General features: G+C 38.5%; 1 protein-coding gene across 2 annotated transcripts in view; it reads right to left on the bottom strand.

Annotated features, from left to right (window-relative positions):
• SKOR2 (SKI family transcriptional corepressor 2) overlaps window positions 1-20,247 on the bottom strand; it is a 52,318-nt gene that overhangs the window by 14,586 nt on the left and 17,485 nt on the right. For both annotated transcript variants that reach the window (XM_032310568.1, XM_032310567.1), the window contains exons 5-6: window positions 8,921-8,986; window positions 8,442-8,540 (exon numbers count right to left, since the gene is read on the bottom strand). In XM_032310568.1, coding sequence (XP_032166459.1) covers window positions 8,442-8,540; window positions 8,921-8,986 — 165 coding nt within the window. The remainder of the gene's footprint in view (window positions 1-8,441; window positions 8,541-8,920; window positions 8,987-20,247) is intronic.

Raw genomic sequence — 20,247 nt, 5'->3', positions numbered from 1 at the left:
GCTTTGAGAGACATTCTCCTGCAAACTATCTTTGCAGGAGATTATCTATCATTTTTATTGCGAAATGAATTTCCATTGCAACCTCTCCAGGTGATCTTTTCTAAAAGTATGGACCCACCAAAAAAAAAGGGACCCACCAAATCCCTTTCCTTCTCCTTTGTTTGTTTTCAAACAAAGCTGGCTAGCTTTGGCATTTTCTGCTTTACATGAGAACCTCACACAATCTCCTATTGACTCCATGGTGGATTGTCAGGGCAGCACTTCGGAAAAACCAGAAACTTTGTCACATTTTTCCTCAGTTCTTCCTTTCACTTCTACAGTCCGTGGTGTGTGACTCCTTCCCGGACTGCCTCCATACTCAACTCCTTTTGCCACTGTCACCTCCCCAACAAGGACATCTCTTCCCGGAACAGCTTCCCAACTGACCAGTTGGCCCCTGGTCCCTCCCTCCGCAAATCCCTTTCCTTCTCCTGCTGAAAAATCTGTGATGGCTTCCCAGTGCTTTCAAGAAAATAAATCCTTTACCACTCCTGAGATGATGAATACTTAGAAATTAAAAAGTCCTTTTAATTTTATTTTTTTTATTTCTACCTTTCTATACTATTCGAATTCCTTCCCCAACCTCAAGCCTGTTTTAAAAATCAGTTAATTAAATTTAATTAATATTAAATAAATAATATTTAAATTTTATATTAATGATATTAATTATTAATGACATTCTTATTAAATATTATTTATTAATAATATTTATGTATAAATGTATACATAAATACAAATATTATTAAATAATAATATTATTAATTATTAATAAATAAATTAATTATGAACTAATTTAAAATTAGTTAATTAATTAGTTTATATATAAATATATATTACATATGTGTGTGTGTGTATATACATATATATGTATATATGTGTGTGTATGTGTGTGTGTGTATATCTATATATCTATATCTATATGGGGTTTTTTTTGAGCAGTTTTAGGTTCACAACAAAATTAAGGGGAAGGTACAGAGATTTCCTATATATCCCCTGCCCCCACACCTGCATGTCCTCGCTCATTACCAACAATCCCCACCAGAGTAGGATATTTGTTACAATGGATGAACCTACAGTGACACATAATCATCAAAGTCCTTAGTTTACCTTAGGGTTCATTGCTGGTATTGTATATTCTCTGGATTTAAACAAATATACAATGGCATATATTCACCATTATAAGATCAGAATATCTACCAGTATAATACCAGAGAAAATACGAGTATTTTCACTGCCCTAAATCCTCTGTGCTTTGCCTATTCATGCCTTTCCTCCATCAACCCCGGCAACCATTGATCATTCATGTCTCCATAGTTTTGCCATTTATATATTTTTTAAAAAGACCCATTCCCTGGTCTCACCTCTGAATTTGATATGAGAGGTATTGTAATAGGGGTAAGTACGTGGCACAATGCAAGGGTCAAGGGGGAGTTAAGGGGCTAGAAATGCTTAAGCAGAGATGTAGAGAACAGTATTTTAAACAAAGACATGGCAAGAGGCATAAGGAAGAGCAAGTGGCTCAGTTGGTTGAAGCAAAAGGGGTAGAGGAAACCCCTGCACCCCATCACCCACCAAACCTGAATGCGGCACCTCTCTGGGATTCCACTGCAGACTGGAATGATGATACTTAGTCCTTACTTAATTCATGCATATTTGTCTATGACTGTACATTTAAAATAGTTCATTAAGGTAAAATTTAAAAAAAATAAAGCCATTAAAGTATTAGAAAAATGGTGAATATTTTTATAAAAATTGGGTAGGAACGGATATCAAAGAAAAACCGAAAAAGGAAAAAATTGATAGATTTGATTGGACAAAAATTGAAAACTTTGGTCTGACAATAAACTACAAACAAACCGAAACCTCAACACACAAAAGATCATGGCCAACATCTAAAGGTCATTGATATAAACAAAAGAATATTTGTGATATGACAAAGACTTCATATATTAGTATATAAAGTGTCCATAGAAATCAGTAAGAAGAACACATTAAAAGAAATATGACAAGAGAATATAATGGGCATTTACAAAACCTACAGCTGGAAAGTAGACATGGAAAGTGCTCAATGTCCCTAACATTGAAAGGAAACAATACAAGCTACCATTTTTCCTTAAGTTGGAAGAGATTAAAAGAAAAAGTGAGATGTGGTGTTCCAAGAATGGAAGTGTAAGTTAGTACAATCTTTCTGCAAAGCAACTAGAAATTACATACCAAGAGCTATAAGAAGTTCCTAGTCTTAAACACAGCAATCCTTTCAAGAGTTTATTGTAGGGGAATCATTATAGATACACAAAAGGATTTAGTTCCAGTAATGTCCACCATCTAAAACTTTGATGACTTTAATGTCTAACATAAAAGTATATTTATAAACTCAAAATGGATTAAAGACCTAAATGTGAGACCCCCAAACCATAAAAAATCCTAAATAAGAGAGCACAAACAGTAATTTCTCTGACATCAGCCATAGAAATATTTTTCTAGATATGTCTCCTCAGGCAAAGGAAACAAAAGCAAAAATAAACTACTGGGACTACATCAAAATAAAAAGCTTTTGCACAGTGAAGGAAACTGTCTACAAAACCAAAAGGCAACATACTGAATGGGAGAAAATTTATACCTAAATAGACATTTTTTTTTCCCAAAGAAGATATCCAGATGGACAACAGACACATGAAAAAAATTCTAAGTATCACTCATCATCAGAGAAATGCAAATCAAAACTGCCATGAGATCTGGTTATACTTTACCCCTGTCAGAATGGGTAAAATGAAAGACACAAGAAACGAACAATGTTGGTGAGGATGTAGAGATAAAAGAACCCTGGTGTACTGTTCATGGAAATGTAAAGCAGTGCAGCCAGTGTAGGAAACAGTATGGAGGTTCCTCAAAAAATTAAAAATAGAAATATCATATAATCCAATAATTCCACTACTGGGTATTTACCCAAAGAAAACAAAAACACTTATTTGAAAAGATATATGTACCTCTATGTTTACTGCAGCCTTATGTACAATAGTCAATACACAAAAGCAACCTAAGGGTCCATTAATAGATAAACAGATAAAGAAGATGTGGTATAGATAAACACAATGGAATATTATACAGCCATTAAAAGGATGAAGGGTTAAAAAAATTTTCTTCCTTTCTTTCTTTCTCCCTTTGGGACAACATGGGCAGACCCAAAGGATACTATATGCTAAGTGAAATAAGTCAGAGAAAGACAAATGCCATATGATTTCACTCATATGTGGATTCTAAAAAGCAAATGAGTAAAACACAAAGAAGAATCAGACCTATAAATACAGAAAATGAACTACCAGTTGCCAGAGGAAAAGGGATGAGAGGATGGGCAAAATGAAGGAAGGAGAATGGGAGTTATAGGCTTCCCATCATGGAATGATTAAGTCATGGGGATAAAAGGCACAGTATAGAGAATATCATCTATGGTATTGTACTAGGTTGTACGGTGATAGATGTTAGCTACACTTGTGGTGAGGGGAGCACAACTTACAGAGATGCTGAATGACTACATTGTACACCTGAAACTAATATAACATTGTGTGTCAATTATATTCAATTAAAAACATTTTAAAAAGAAAGTACCTTTATGACCGCTCTGTAGTAATGGAAAGAGGCTCATGTTAAGTGAAAAACAGGAGGGTAAAAAAATGGGGTATATAATATTTCATTTCGTTTTAAAAAAAATGATTCAATATGCATTTAAAAAGCTGAACCTCCAAAATGTTACCATTGGTTATCTCCAGGTGGCAAGATTATGGGTGATTTCTCTTTCCTTTTCTTTGTATTTCTGTATGTTTACAGTTTCCTACATCAGGCATGTGTATAAGTTTTGAGATATAAATATTATTAATTGGCAAATGGGAAAAAAACCCCTAAAATTTCTATTATGTTTTAAAGGTTGATGAAGGCACAATTTAAGTGGAGAGGGAAAAAAAAAATCATTAAGCCAGTTTCTCTAATGAGACTCACTTAAAACCCAACTATTTCTGGAAAACGATTGTATAAAAGGAGGTAGCAGAGGAAAGTACCTATGTGCCATGTGCCAGCCAACATAGTAGCAAGCACTGTGCTCTGCAAACACAGACAGTTTGAAAGCACAGTGTTTACAAACAGCAGTAAAAACTATGCAACCTACATTCCCAGGACCAAAAAGAAGAAAATCCGTATGGTACATCTGGTCTACCCACTAGATTCCACTCATCAAGAAATAGGCTTTAGCACTTTCTTTGTTTACATTGTGTTCATTTTTTTATCACTACTTTTGACAACTGTTGGACCTTTTCATCCATACTGTGTTTTAGAATTCCCCACTGTCCCCTCTCCGGAGGATGATGCAAAAAAAAAAAAAAAAAAAAGATGAAACGACTCAACGTAGAATGATTGCAGTAACAGCCAGAGGTGAAAGATGGGACAACCATATTCAAGTAGATGAAATATAGTTTGTTTTTAATAAAAGTAACCTTAACAGTAACATGGAAGAGTAGCTCTTTATAAGAATCTAAAATGATGACATAGTCAAAATCTACCAAGGAAGTATTTCTCGAAGCCCCAGTCACTGGGCTTTCCCTGTCATAACTGACTGGCCTTTCCATCAGTTCTCTCAAGTGCCATGAATTTGTCACATGCAAATCCAAGGACTCACTAATGAGTGAGTCCACTTATGAGTGAGTCCACTTATGTGAGTCCACTCACATAAGTCCACTTATTAGTGAGTCCACTTATGAGTCCTCACTAATCTCCTTTATACAACTGTTTTCAGTTTCCCAATCTCATTCTTCATTGTTGGTTTTAATCTCTTTGAACAGAACACCAGAATGGATACCAGTCACGTACTGAGAGCATGGCCCGTGTCCACAATAAAGCAAGTGCCGTTCAGGCCGCAACAGAACACCCTTTCCTGAACCTATGGACAATGCCGTGGGATAGAGGAGAGTAGCAGGTGCAAAACAATCAGAGAGGAATCAGCACAAACACCTGTGGAGCTAGATATGAACATCGCAGGACATCAGGAAGGAGTGCCTACTGTAAAAGCAAGGAGGCTTCCTAGAGGTGGTGGCTTGAACTGTGTCGCACATGATTAGGAACACTTAGATGAGGGGAGGCATTCCAGACTAGAGAAACAGTCTGCAGAGGTGGAAAGCAAAGGGAGAGAGTGATCTGTAGGATAACTGGAGATCAGTAAGGAGGTAAGATCAGAGAGGCATGGCAGGCCAATTATAGAGAGTTTTGAGAATCAGTCAGGAGCTAAATTAGATACAACATGATCAACAGTAGGGGATCACTATAGCTTCTTGGGTAGAAGGGTTGGAGCTAGAATTAGAGCTCTGGCAAGACTGGGCCAATGGCAGTGGACAGAAAGGGCTGGACTGGGGAAGATAGGAGAGGACCTAGGATACTCTGTTGCAGTAAAGAGGGCCTTCTCCACTGGTTGCCGCCTCCAGCAACTCTGGCAGGTCCCCAGTTCAGGGCTGAGTTGATACCGGTGGCTAGTGGCAAGAAAGTAAAATGGATGAAAACTACAGCCAAGGGATGGATGCCGTAAGAAAGGAAAGTATAGGGCTCTGGGAGAGAAGGGAGGAAGAAGTGACATAGTTGTTAGGGAAGGGGGACTCAATGATTTTGGTGGCAAGAATGACTTCCAGATATACAGCAAGGAGAGACACTTGCTTGTTCTTTCTCCTCCAAACTTCTGCTCCCAAGTATGGAGACTTGCTTTCTCCTCCTCTTCCTCCTCCCCCCAACCCTCTTCCTCATCTTTCTCTTCCTCCATCCTTCTGATGTTTACCTTTACTGTGTCTCCATGTCTACAATTCATTCTTGTGGTCCTTATTAGCCCTAAGAACCACAACAAGAAGGCTAAGAAAAATTCAGAAATTTGAACGTATTTTAGAAATGCTTTTTTAGAGCTCAGTGCTAATAACCTCCTCTCCCTCCTCCTACATCCTTACCACCACCATCCTAGCTGACAGTACCAAGCACATCTCTCGGGCTGGGCTATGCACAGTTCCTCTCATTTACCCCTTGTGCCCTCTAACGAGATAGGAATTATCTGGCCCATTTGACGGTTTCCAAGGTCCCAAAACCAGGAAGTGGCAGAGCCCCAGAGCGAACTCAGGTCTGGGGTCCTAATCCTCTCATGTGATAACTTAGCCGAGGTCCTCAGGGTTCTAACTAAACCACGCTTTACGCGTCATGACTGAGAGTTCCCTTCCTAGTAAATGGCTGTGCGAAACTCTGGCCAGGATTCCTCTACGCTTCCCTCTGATGTGGCTTCACAAAGTTCCGTTTTCCCCTCTCCATCTGAGCAGATCTCAATCTGTCTGCCCGCCTCATGGCCTCTCACGTTTAGTTAACAAGCATGTAATGCACATTTGCTATTTTCATTGGTGTGAAATTAACTGCCTCTTTGTGGTATGTCTAAACCACGCATTATTCAAACTTGGGCACACACATGCCACTTCCTTGGTCAGTGGAGTATGCTGCAGATAAAAAACAGGAAAAATTTGTTGTTGTTCTTTACTTAAAGTGTGTCATATATGTGGTAATCAGAGAAGATTAGCTTTAATGCAAAAGGATGAATGAAAGGTCTGAATCAAAATGGGCCGGTTGTACCATGATATTTTAACAGAAACCTATAACTACGGTATGGCAGGGCAATTAAGAAGGAAAATGTACCAATCCTTATAAATTACTTAATTCCTTGAAATGATTAATTAGGTTTTATCAAGGGGATAAATGATGGATACGCTGACTTTATGGGAAGTTAGGTGGGTATTTTAGTGGTTCATTGGAACTTTGGCCCACTCTGCTGGACTTAAACACAAGGACTTGCAAATTCAACAATGAGGTAAACATCAGCTTATAGGAAACAAATAATTCAATGTTTGCTCATTACTGCAAAGAACTGGGTGTTAAAATACTGTTTTAGAAATGAGAGAATCGTGGATCCTTTGAAAGCCCTTGGTTTGTAAGATTTCAGAGATGTTTTCTAAATGTTTCTTTCTCTTTTTCTCGAAGCCACAATGTCACACTATTACACTATTACACACTAACACCCTATTACAAGCTACAGGCCATTCTCTACACTTTCATCTTACTGGAGGCCTCAGCAGGCAGTCTCCAAATTCCAAAGCCTGAAGCTCTGTGAACGCCGAGCCTCCCCTGTGGGTACCGAGAGATCACAAACTTGGCAGACCCCACTGTTCCTTGTGGTCAGAGCACTCTTCCATCAAAGCATCCTGTTTCCATCCCTGCTAAGTGTTCAGTGGAACTCAGTTTGAGATGTGCCAGGAACCCAGTCCTCTTCAAAGCCTCCACCCGAGAAGGCACCTCTTTTAGTTGTGCTGACATTGGAGAAGCCCTGGTCAACGCAGACCTCCATGCTTCTATTATTAAAATTGTCACAAGCACTGAAAAATCTCCCAGATGCTGGTCTGTGGCCCTCACACAGGAATTGCCAATGTGAGTTTTGTGGTTCCCAGATCCATAACAAGGGGCACGCTGACATTTTTAAAATGGGTCCCAGAAAAAACTAACATTAAATTTATAGAATTCAAAGCATAGGTTTACATACTGATTTCTTTCCCACTATCCTTTCTCTGGAGTGAAGAAAAAGAACAGGACCAAAGGACACTCCAAAAAGTTTCAAAATACACCACTGTGACATCTTTGTCCAAATGTGACCCAGCCCAAGGCTGGTGAATTTTAGAAATGTGGACACCAAGCACTAAATTCTAGGACTCTGGGAATAGAACCAACTGTTTTTACGCTACCATATCTGCTACCAAATTTGGAATGCAATTTTAACATTAAATATGGAGAATCCAAAACTGCTAAATTATACTAATCTCAGTCAATAAAAGAAATACACGTGTACTGAATTGTTACATTTTAAATCTTCATATTTATACACATTTCAAACACCAGAAATCTCTCCAGCTATATCCAAGAATAAAAATTAATTGTTCCTTTGTTTTTTCTACCTTGGAGAATAAAAATACCTGAGTAATTCTTTTGTTTATATATAAACACAAAATTCTATCTATATATAGATATATAATCTAAAAATATCAGAGTATTTAAATACATCTACATATTTAATGATATATTTGCCTACATATTTTAAATACACATAATACATACACACAGATACACATATATCGATACAATAAATACCAAAATGTTCTCATAAGAAATTTTTTTGGTGAGCTGAATCAAAGCATATATAACACTAAAATTTCTGAACATTTAGACAGAGGCCACGGGAAGGCCCTATGGCATTTTACACAAGCACTTCATGCTTAAGAGACAATTTTTAAGCCTAATAATAGAAAAGTCATCACGTATCATAATGTAATAAAATAAAAGTGATTTCTTACTGAATACTGGGAAAGACGTATTTCCTTTTAACACTTGGAATTCTTGTTCTAGTCGTCTCCGTAAATCTATTTGTTCAAATAAAACCTTCTGAAGTTCTTCTAATAAAGAAAAACAGAAGAGTCATTTTACTAATCTTTACAAATAACTCTCCAGAGAACTGTTATATATGGCAATTTATTATTATAAGACGAAATATTTTACCAGTTTAAAAAGTGTTGCATAGACATAGGATAGATTTTGTGCAGAAATCCATGAATATAAATCAATGTAATATATTATTTTAAAGTATTATATTACAGTGTCATGTATTGATTGATATGTATGCATTAATCTCAATTATATCCACCCAATGGTCCATATATTATTCATATGTTGCTTGTCAAGCTTAAAGTATGGTGTAGAACGAAAATATCCTCCTATTATCTCCATGGTCTTTTGAAGCTAAGAGAAGTTCTACAGAATTAAAACTCTTCCTTACCTTTCCCCATATTTTCAACATCCTTCTTGAGCGAATGAGGTGAATTTGTCTCTTGCGTGTGTTCACCTTTTAAAAAAAGAAGAAAAAAATATTGGTTTTGTGTAATCTATTTTCTGGAAGTTTTCTTTTTCATTTTCTTTTTTTAAAAAATATTTTATTTATTTATTTTAGGGAGAGCATGAGGGGGAGGGAGAGAAACCCAAGCAGATTCTACGCTGAGCGCTGAGCTGCACGCCAGGCTCGATCTCACAACCCGAGATCCCGACCTGAGCCAAAACCGGGAGTTGGACACTCGACCGACTGAGCCACACAGGTGCCCCTCTTTTTTTTTTTTTTTTTTTTTTAAGATTTTATTTATTTGACAGACAAAGATCACAAGTAGGCAGAGAGGCAGGCAGAGAGAGAGAGAGGAGGAAGCAGGCTACCTGAAGAGCAGAGAGCCTGACATGGGGCTCGATCCCAGGACCCTGGGATCATGACCTGAGCTGAAGGCAGAGGCTTTAACCCACTGAGCCACCCAGGCGCCCCTTGTTTTCTTTTAATATCTACGAAGGAGCTCGGTTAATAGAACTTGAAAGCAGGAGTTCTCAGAACCAGACGCTGTCCTCATTTACTCGTGTGTGATTCCCCTGAAGTGCGGTGAGAGCTGCGGGGGGGGCGGGGCGCAGTCTGAAGTGGGAGGCCCTCCCTCACTGCTCTCCACCCTCTACAATGCAGGTGCTTGCTCCATGGGCAAAAGAGGAGATTGAACTGTTAACAGATCTGTCTCCAGAAGAATTCCGATCAGAGTCCCTCTCCTTCCAGACGTGAGGGCCCCTAGCAGCAACTGCAGACCGTCAAGGCTGTGGAAGCAGAAATCTCTTGCCTTCCTGGGTCATCACAACTTGGGGGCAGTGAGAAAGAAACAGGACAAGGCTTTTGTTCTCCTTAGGAGAGAATGTATAAGCCTGGAGTTTTCCTAAAAATTGATAGTTTTTTTTTTTTAAATTAGCCTAAAACAGAGGTGTATTTGAAATAAGTTGCTATTTTGTAATAGTCACATCCTGGATGATAGTTTTGGAAGGACTTGGTCTTCAACCAATGAAAACTAGACTGTGGATAAAGGCTCGGTGCTGTTCTTCTCTATTTTGTTCTCGTGCTAACTAGAATGATGGCAAGCTAAGAAAATGGCTTTATGTACAGTCATACATTGAGTCAAATGTAACCTAGAAGACATAAATAAGCTAAAGGTATCTGATCATTTAGGTAACCAGAATTTGTTTTTCCTACTTCAACCTGCTATCTGCAAAAACCCATGTATATAATTAAGCTTGCCATTTTCATGTGCAAGAGGACAGACCAAGGTACTCTTGGGTTTCATGGATTCCCCCTTCCTGGACCCCTGGGTTAGCTCCTTCCTTTGTGCCCGTGGTGCTGTCTGCTTATTCACTTTCCACACACCCCAGGCTGTGCGCTACCTAAGGACAGGGACTCTGTGTTTCCTGCATGGCCAGTGCTTAGCAGAATGCTGAACACATCATAGGTACTCAATAAAGTGTTTTCAGTTGTTACCGAAAGGAACCCCATGAGGTCATATATTCTAAATTATAGTATAGGCCAGAATGCATCATTTCAATTCTCTCCTCACCATTCATTCATTTCCCTTCCTCAGCAAGAAATAGACTATAATGGCCCTAGGAACTGGGAGGAATACTGAGAGACTTCACTATCAAGGTAAAAATTCCTACAAAGAGGGAAATGGAATTTCTGCGCAAAGCAGTGGCCTACACAATCAAGGACAGTCAAGAAAATTTTTAATGTGATATCATAAGTGGGGATTCTTCATTCTACCTGACAACCTCTGGGAGTAAGCATTTGCAGGAATGAGTGAATACATATGTGTGTGTGTGTGTGTATACATATATGTGAACATACATATATGCAAATACTCCTACATATGTGCATAGTGATAAAAAGATGCTTCCCCCTCTCTTCCCATCATTATGACAATAATATCTTAGGTATCCCTCAGTTCCGTAATGACAGGCCTTTTCTCTACTATCTAGATCATATCTGTAAACCTCATTCTCACTTTCGTCTTGGACACGATCTCTTTCTATAGGTTTTGAGCATTCAAATCTTGGCTTTCGTCTCCATGTAGAATAATGAAAATATCTGTGAAGCATTTAAAATATACACTTCACTCTGATTCCTAGAAAATACTATGAACCGAAAGAAGAGTAACATGAAGTTTGATAATAAATCATGAATACATAAACCAAGAATAATGGCATTTTGAGATGAAAATAAATGCATATTATGGGCAGTTTTACTTCTGTTTACTGCGGGCTCAGCCAATCACTTAGATGCATAGCTGTTTCATACTCACATACAATGTTGAGTCTGAGCAAGAGAAGAAACAAGCATGCGTCTATGTCTGCAACCATCTGCCGGGCAGAGGGAAAGTTTACCACCCTTCCACCGAAATCTACTCGAAAGGACATTAAATGAGACCGTCTGTTTCTGAATAGGCAACTCTGTAAGCCCTGTCCTAATCACATTTATAGACCTTCTTGATTCATTGGTGTATTTTGTACACTGTTTAACTTGTGTTACATTTCAGTTGGATAATTAAATTTAAAATTTGAACTATGAAACATAAACATGTGTTTCTTTTCTACTTCACAGTGAAGAGGTTGACATAGGTGTGAAACCATTAAACACATGGCTAGTGCATGGGAACTACTTTGAACCACAAGCAAATCTACAGATAATATTAAGTTTTTTCTCTTCATCGGCTTTGTGGAGCTTTTATTAATAATTTACATCGGTGTCTTATCTCAAATAGATACTTTGTGGCAACTTCTCAGTAAAACCTGCCAATTTGGAACTTGGAAAATTCAAATGTCTCACTTATAAAGGGTTTTTTAAATGGTTAAATGTTAGGTAAATAAGGAGCACAGATGCTTTTCTGTATCTTTTACTGGACCGTTGCCTTTTGTATATTACTAATCTGTGAAACCAGATTGTTAATGGTGGTTAAAAATGACCTCTGGGAGCCTGGATATGTTTGTTCACTATTACTGCTAATGTTTTCCATCTGGTTTAAAAAAAAAAAAAGCAGCCTAATACTAGATTAAATAAATGAGATTTACTTGACAATGAGCTTCCAATTTTTATAAATATTCCATTAGGTTAAATGCATTTTACTTTTACAAAATTAATGAATGTGTTTGAAGACAATCGAGAAATTAAAAAGCTTACTTTCTTTCTCACTCTATTTCTCCTTATGGGGAAAAAAGTTACAAAAAGGCAGGGAGATATCTTAATTGTATAGAGTTATAAGAGGGAAAATTATAAAATGGAAGGAACATCCTTCTTAGAGGCCAGGCTTAAATATATCTTAAGTCAGACTGTCAAAGAAAAGAGTAGGTGGCTTAAAGTTGGGGAGTAATGGATGATAAGGGCATAAAATGGATCCACTGGACTGACGTGACTGGAAGCTGTTGCTTGGGGACATGTCTACACCAGGACTCTAAAAGCACACGTTCATGGAGCCAGTTGGCTGTGACCTTCACCACTTCTCATGAATTCTGCCTGCCCTGAACACAGGAGCAGCACAGTGTGGCATTGGGGAAAACCACAGGGTTCCTGCTCCTGTGGTCTCTCCAGGATCCTCAGCACAAGGTGGTCCCACATTCCAGGTGAAATTTCTACCCCACCTTGGTTCTGCCCTCACAAAACCATCGGAAACTAGAAGTGCGGGGCGCCTGGGTGGCTCAGTGGGTTAAGCCTCTGCCTTCAGCTCAGGTCATGATCTCAGGGTCCTGGGATTGAGCCCCGCATCAGGCTCTCTGCTCGGCAGGGAGCCTGCTTCCCCCCTCTCTCTGCCTGACTCTGTCTACTTGTGATCTCTCTCTCTCTCTTTCAAATAAACAAATAAAATCTTAAAAAAAAAAAAAAAGAAAGAAACAAAAACTAGAAGTGCCAGAAGGGTGGATGTGAGAATATGCCACACCAAAGCAGACATGAGCAGTGAAAAGCCAATGAGGACGAAAATGGAATACCCAAGGTGGGGTGGGGATAGGAACAACCCAAAACAGGCAACAGATTCTTTAGCACCACCTTTCAAGGCGCAAGGGTAATTACTTTCTCTTAAATATCATGGCACACCTCCGCTCAAGAACCATGCAATGGTTTCCCAGGGTCTACATCGCATAATCCACTCGAAATTCCTCCCCCAGTACATCCAGGTTCTCCAACAACCCTGTTCCATCAAGCTGAGCCAAGTCGCCTTGCTCTACCAGCAAGCACAAACCCTTTCCTCTAGTTGGGCCTTCAGTCCTCATATCCACTGGCTCTGACTTATGTTTTTGTCCTTCCCAAGGTGCCCCGTCCATAACGAGGATGCCACCCAGGTCCCTGCACTTCCATAAAGCCTTTCCCAACTTCTGCAAGTGTTGTTGATCCAGTCCTCTCCCTGCTGACATTCCAAATGCTTACAGTCTTCATTCAACCACCTGATGTTGTGGGGTTTCAACTTGGCAAGCCTAGTCCTCCCCGGCTAGAAAATCTGCTTTCTGAGGGCAGAGGGACCTTGCCCAGTAGGTAACCCTATCACCTCTATCTTAGGGAGGAGCACAAATACTGTTTGCTCTTAATTTAATTCAATCTGGTTTGTGAAAGAAATACAAAGCAATGCTACTTTCAATCCTCAATTGTCATAAGGGGTTTTAAAGCAGGAACTCATCCCTATGAATCACAAAGCATATTCTGATCCGGTCGGATAGCTGAAGGCACACTCCATATTTTCAGTTCACTGAGAAAGTCTGTGATGTTTGTCTTTTTGTTCCTTTCTGACATTTCAAAAATTCCTTTCGGAGCTAAATTCATAGCACTGAATTTTAACCAAGACATGAAAATATTAATGTTTATGTGTGCCGTGACCTCCAAGGGCAAAAATACCTTATGTTTTCAGAGCTTATTTAATTTTAAGAGTCAAACGAGTAGGTCAGATGACCTGCTCAGTTGGTGGTCAAGGGACAGGGCAAAAAGCTGATTCAATTGATAAATTGCTCTTCTCAGACTAAACTTGAATTCAATAAACAAGATCATTCCAATATTGCACCCTGCGTGTGTCTAGGGTTTGCTAATTATGCAGGGTACAATATGTAATGCCTGACGTCTGGATGAAGGGTTAAAATGTTGACATCCACCCATTCCTTCTATGGAAATACCTTCTCTCTCCTTTCCTTCCCCCCCTGGGGGTTCTACTCCCTGGAGCCTGAAACTAGCATTCAGAGGCAGTGCCCCAGGCCGCTGCCCAGGGGCTAGCAAGCTGCTTAGCTCTAAAAGGGCTTTTATGTTCCTTAGGGACCCTGACCGGACTGGACGTTGTTGACAACACTTGGTGGAAAACATTTGGAGAAAATGCTCCCAGTGGAAAAAATGGTGTCATTCAATTGTATACTGAAGAAGAAATTGAGCCAAGGAAACTGTTTTGTTTTGGGGCTAAGCCTCTACCTAAGACACGTGTGCTCCCTAACATTTGGATGAAGAATGGAGATTTCAGTCAAACATCCAGAAGTTTCTGGAGCTGGCCGGGGGCTGGGTGGGGGCAGTGTGCGGGGTGTCCTGTGCTGCCCTAGGTATTCTGGCCAGCGAGGATCCTGGAAGACCAGCTGCGGTTGCAGAGACTACGGTTTGCACCAGTGAAGTCACACCTTTCGGGCTGGGCAGGAGGCTCTGCTCTCCGCTTTCCAAGGGCCTCAGCCCAGGGCCTGGCCTTCTATGCAATGGAACTGCCTTTATACAGGTTTCACTCCCAAATAAACACTACTTTCTAATCATTAAACTTAATTTTAGAAATGGGTTTAATTTCAATGTCCTGGGTTTTTTACTTTCTCTTTCTCCAACAACCCGATCTTAGAGGTACAACGCAGATGGGGTCAAAGTTCATCTGCAGTTAGCCTAACTGGTGCATTTAACAATCACCAAAATGCCACGCAACATACAGTTTTGAGAAGTTTTTAAGAAAACTTGCATTATGGCATTAAAAAAATCAATGACACAGAAAACGAGGTTAAAAAATTTTCTCCTCTATCAATAGGACATAGACTTCTGCTAATTTCTTGGTGTTAAATTCTACATTAGGGATGCCTGGGTGGCTCAGTCTGTTAAGCCACTGCCTTCAGCTCAGGTCATGATCCCAGGGTCCTGGGATGGAGTCCCATGTTGGGCTCCTTGCTCAACGGGGAGCCTGCTTCTCCCTCTGCCTCTGCCCGCCTCTCTGCCTGCTTGTGCTCTCTCTGACAAATAAATAAATGAATAAATAAAATCTTAAAAAAAAATTCTACATTAAATTCTTCCCCTGTGATGTTTGGCACTTCATTGAGGTCAGAGAACAGAAGCGAATAGAAAATCAATACTACGGGAGAAGGTATGCTACAGTATGAACTAAATATTAACTCCATTTGCGAAAAACAGGAGTAAGAACAAGGTTAATGCCAGGGAAACGATAGCAAACTAAGAGTTACAACTTTAAAATTCACAATAAAAATTTATTGCAAGTTTGTATACACATCTCTTCTTGAATTAGTGCACCTTGGATTTACTTAGAATTTTCTGGAATTTCAAAACCTGTGCTTTTAATACATGTTTTTTTTTGTTGTTTTTTGGGGGGATCTGGAGAATTTTTCACTGTCCTCTATCTCCTTACATGTCACATAAATTTTTAAAAAATCATGAGGAAGAGGGAGATTTTTAAAAAATAAATAAAAGGAAACTGATATCTGAAACATGGGGATAATTTAATTTTGAATACAAACATCGAAAAACTTCAAAATTCATTGTTGATTAAAATGTCTGTAGTAATTCAGAGGTGGGAGGTTTCATCGAATTTTACAGGTGAATAAACAGAGGCACAAAGCCGTTAAAGTATTTACCTAAAGTCACCTAGTAAGAGAATTAAAACTGAGATCCACCAGTTGTACTCCTTAGAATTTTTCTTCTTCTTTTCCTTTTTTTTTTTTTTTAAATCATAAGCATGCTCTAAGATTGAATGGAATAATAAATCAGAGTGCCTCATTCGCTATATATTCATGAGAAGTGTAACTGCTTCTTACTATCCTCAGAAATCCGTCCATAGCATATTAAGTACACTAGAGAATCATACCAGCGAAAATCAAATTGATTTTAAAACTTCTATACATATAACAAGATGCAGCCACGCTCGAGTCCAATGGTGCTGGCGTTTCTACAATGAAATGTATTGAAATCGGGGATGACTCCACTTCCATGATTTCCTTGACCTGCCGTAGCTTTGAGCTGTCTCACCAGCTTACCCCACTGCATTCAATTTCAAATCACTTAACTTCACTAAAGTTATTCAAAACGGATATGCAAAACCTTACTTTGGGATTGCAAGCAAAATGCTGTCATTTATATTTTTCAGTAGGTAATATTTTGACCAAACTACCAACCCCCCTAACCTATATTACTTGGTTTTAAGCCATGGGTCTAATTTTAAAGGACCTATGGATAAAAGTTCTATAGTCTACTGAGGAGTTTTGGCTGCTTAAAAACTTCATGTATGGTCCTTCTAATTATATAGAAATAGAATATCCACTGTGTGTAAGGGCCATGATTATTAGCAGGGAGGTTCTTAAAAAATCATTTAAAGATACCATCCTTTAGGGGCACCTGGGTGGCTCAGTGGGTTAAAGCCTCTGCCTTCTGCTCAGGCCATGATCCCAGGGTCCTGGAATTGAGCCCCGCATTGGGCTCTCTGCTCACTGGAAAGCCTGCTTCCCCCTCTCTCTCCGCTTGCCTCTGCCTACTTGTGATCTCTGTCTGTCAAATAAATAAATAAAATCTTAAAAAAAAAAAAAAAAAGATACCATCCTTTAGATTCCTGAAAAGTAACACTTACTAATGAGGCTGAAAGATTGAAGGAAAACTAAATTTAATTAAAATGATGAGCTAAAAAAGAAAATAAGCTGGAAATAAGTATTGTTGCTAAACTGAATTTGTATTGGGAAACAATTGAAGTATCTATGCTTTAAAGATATGTCTATATCCTTACGTGTTTTGAGAAAGGACATAGAAATTTCTTGATAAACTGCATTTATCATGGCCACGGGAGTAAAAAATTCATATCAAAATCAAAAACTGCATCCTGACTTATTAGGTGGTTTGAAAAGACACTTTATTCTTCTATGTTATACTGCATGTGTGCTGACATAAAATACTGATATTTTCCAATAAAAATTATTGGATTAAACACTGACTAAAGGAACACACGCTTCCATAAACCTTATCTGACCATATGTTTTGCAGACCATTATTATAGTGCTCATATAGCATTACAGCTTATCTTTCTTCCTCTCTTGATTGGAAGCAACTGGAGGGCACAGAATAGTATAGATTCTATCTCTGAATTCCCAGTGCCTAGCAAAGTATCTTGCACAGGGTAGGCATTTGGAAGTATTTTTGGAGTCATTGAGTAAATAAATTAACGAATGCGATCACGTAGATGTGGAAGTTAACAGTTGTCACATGGGAAGAAATACACCTCCATTCACAGTCAGGGTGTTCTGGATAAAGCATTCTACTCCTACCGCTCCAAAGCAGCTAATCACAGGCCTTCATAATTTCATTGGCTCTTCTGGATTTTTGATGCTTTGTTAAACAAATGATTTCTTGGAGTCTGACCACAAGTAAATATATTAATACCAAAACCTAGGTCAAGCGGGTGCCCACTCTGGGATATTTCTCAAATACGCATTTCAATACAAAGACCATGAACTAATCGTCCTTGTCAGACAGGAGAGCTGAAGTCCCACAACGACCCAAAGTCCTGAACATTTTTGGTGTTTAAAACATCTCCATATGCTCAGCAAAAGAACCATAAGGATGAAATTCTTGTGACCCAAGATTCCAAGATAAATTTAACAAAATGAACATTTGTTCATTTCAATAATATCTGCCATCCTTTCCATGTCCCACCTACTCCCATTCAATACAGAATAATCATATAACTTAACCTACTACCTACCTATTCTTCTGAATAATGTGAGAATAAAATTGTAATATGGAAAATCAATGTGGAGCAAGTTTCTCCGGGAATCTCTATCAAATTAATTATTGCGAGGAAGGGACTAGTAATATATCAATAGTATGACTAGGTATTATTATCAACATAACGACTGACTGTACTACAGTAAGCTCTAGGCACTGTGGAATTTTTATGTGAACACTGATCCTGACTATACTTTTCCTTACTTCCTTTTGGCATTTGTATTTCTGTCTCAATATCCAACAACAGTGGATTCCGTGGTTTCTATCCATGCTGTCTCCCATTCTTGGAGTTCTGATGGCTTTTCAGGCTTTACTGAACTTACTAAGCGTGGGGGAACCAAACCACTTCCAAGGATAGGAAGAACGTGTTTTCAGATGGAACCAGCCCAGCCATCCAAATCAAAGGAAGATGGAGAAATTCAGTTTCTAACAGATCTACACAGACTATTAATATACATGAAGAGAACATAACTGTGTGAAGGAATCAGTATGTTCTGATACCTTAAGATTTCTGATGGGTATGCACATTTGTTAAAATGTTAGTTTTTGAAAATTTTATAAAAAATATAAATACTAACTGTTAAGTGTGATGCAGGAAATTAAAGTTCCTAAGGTGAAATTATTTCAGTTTGCGGAATTTGGATTTTCTCATTCAATCTATTGAAAGTCCTTTAAATGTAGCAATGTAAACGTCAAAGTATCTCATAGTTTTGTTCAAATCAGTGTTACCTCTTGAAAAGCTATGCACATTTCACATCTTTTATAGACTATTTTACAAAATTTTTTATTTTTATTTCCTCCAAAATTTGCACCCAAATAGAGTAATAGCTTAGCACAAGCAGACTTATGAGGATTTATGATTTAGCTAAATGGAGTGTAAGGTCTGACGCGAATTATTCTTTAAATGTGTTATTTTGTACAAAACGCATGTACACTGTAATTTGAGCTTTAATATCATCAACAGCCAACTTCGAAATAAAAACTTCTGAATTCAACCCTAAAATTAATGCATGCAAATTACGGAGTACTAATTTTAACAAGCACCACTAAATTAAAACCTGTTTTAAGATTAGTAAAACAGAAGTGGGGTCCACGTCCTGCCTCTGAATGGATTACACGATTAAACAACACAGTCACAGCTACATGAAAGTTGTTTTCTTACTTTATCAGACTTCGAGCTTCATGGGGCCTCCTTGCAAAACGAGGTCATATGTAAAATGAAACAAAACCAAATAAAATCCTCTCTCGAAGAGTAAGTTACTGATGATGCCACCAGGATGTGATACAGCTTTTTAACTCTGAGCTTGGTGGATTTGGGTAGAGGGGTAGGAGAATTATCTAAGTGCTCCCTGCTAGTCCAGCACAGACCCAGCACAGGCCTCCCTTCACTTCTGCTGGTGAAACGGCCCGAGTTAATTTGCATTCACCAGAGTACATATAGACTTCCATCTGCGGTTTCCAGGCATGGGAGAAATTGGGCTACTTTTAAATCTATTTTTAGCTATACAGAGCCGCTAAATAGCATTTGATCTGGGGCTGAGGAATGTTGCTAAAATTGTTTTTTCATATTCATGAATGTGTTGTTTCCAGTGGCTATTAATTTCTACACATATCAAACAAACAAAAGCAATTGACTACCCAGAAATGTCTGGGAAATGGCTAGATATTACAGAATCAATCGAACAGAATTAGAAACCTTTTCTTGTGGGTATGTGCAAACCCATTAGAAATTCCTTGGTAGCAATCCTTTTCATTTCAGACCTCAATTTTGTGAACCATCACACGAGGAAGGGGTAGTTTCTGGGCAAATGTCATTGCCTTTGTGACTTTACATTGTACCCCTCATATTGCAACAGAAAAAAATCTACATTCAACGACGGTATCGTATTAGATACTTTAGAGAAAATTTGTGAAAGGTAATTTATGAATTTCAAAGGGTGCAAGCTTTAATGTATTGAAGTGATAATAATAATTAAAAAAAAACACCAAAAATGTGCTAACGAACAGGTAAAACCAGCATGCACAACAAGGCAACACCATGTATTTTATGTGGACTTGATTGTGACCATGAACCAATGATACACTACAGAATGATTCTTAGTAACTCCTTAGCACAGCCAACCAGACTGGAATGTTGATCAATATTTATAGAATATATTCGTGAAATAATTTGGAAATAGCTGATGAGCTATAAAGCTTTCTTCCCAAAATATAGAAAGCTAGGTTTTTTACTAAAATAGGTATTTGCCTTTTGCCTTTTAAAATATTAA

Source organism: Mustela erminea, chromosome 13 (assembly GCF_009829155.1).
Source record: "Mustela erminea isolate mMusErm1 chromosome 13, mMusErm1.Pri, whole genome shotgun sequence".
NCBI classification, from domain to species: Eukaryota; Metazoa; Chordata; class Mammalia; order Carnivora; family Mustelidae; genus Mustela; species Mustela erminea.
Note: the sequence above shows the minus strand (reverse complement) of the source record. Positions and strands in the feature narration are given on the sequence as shown.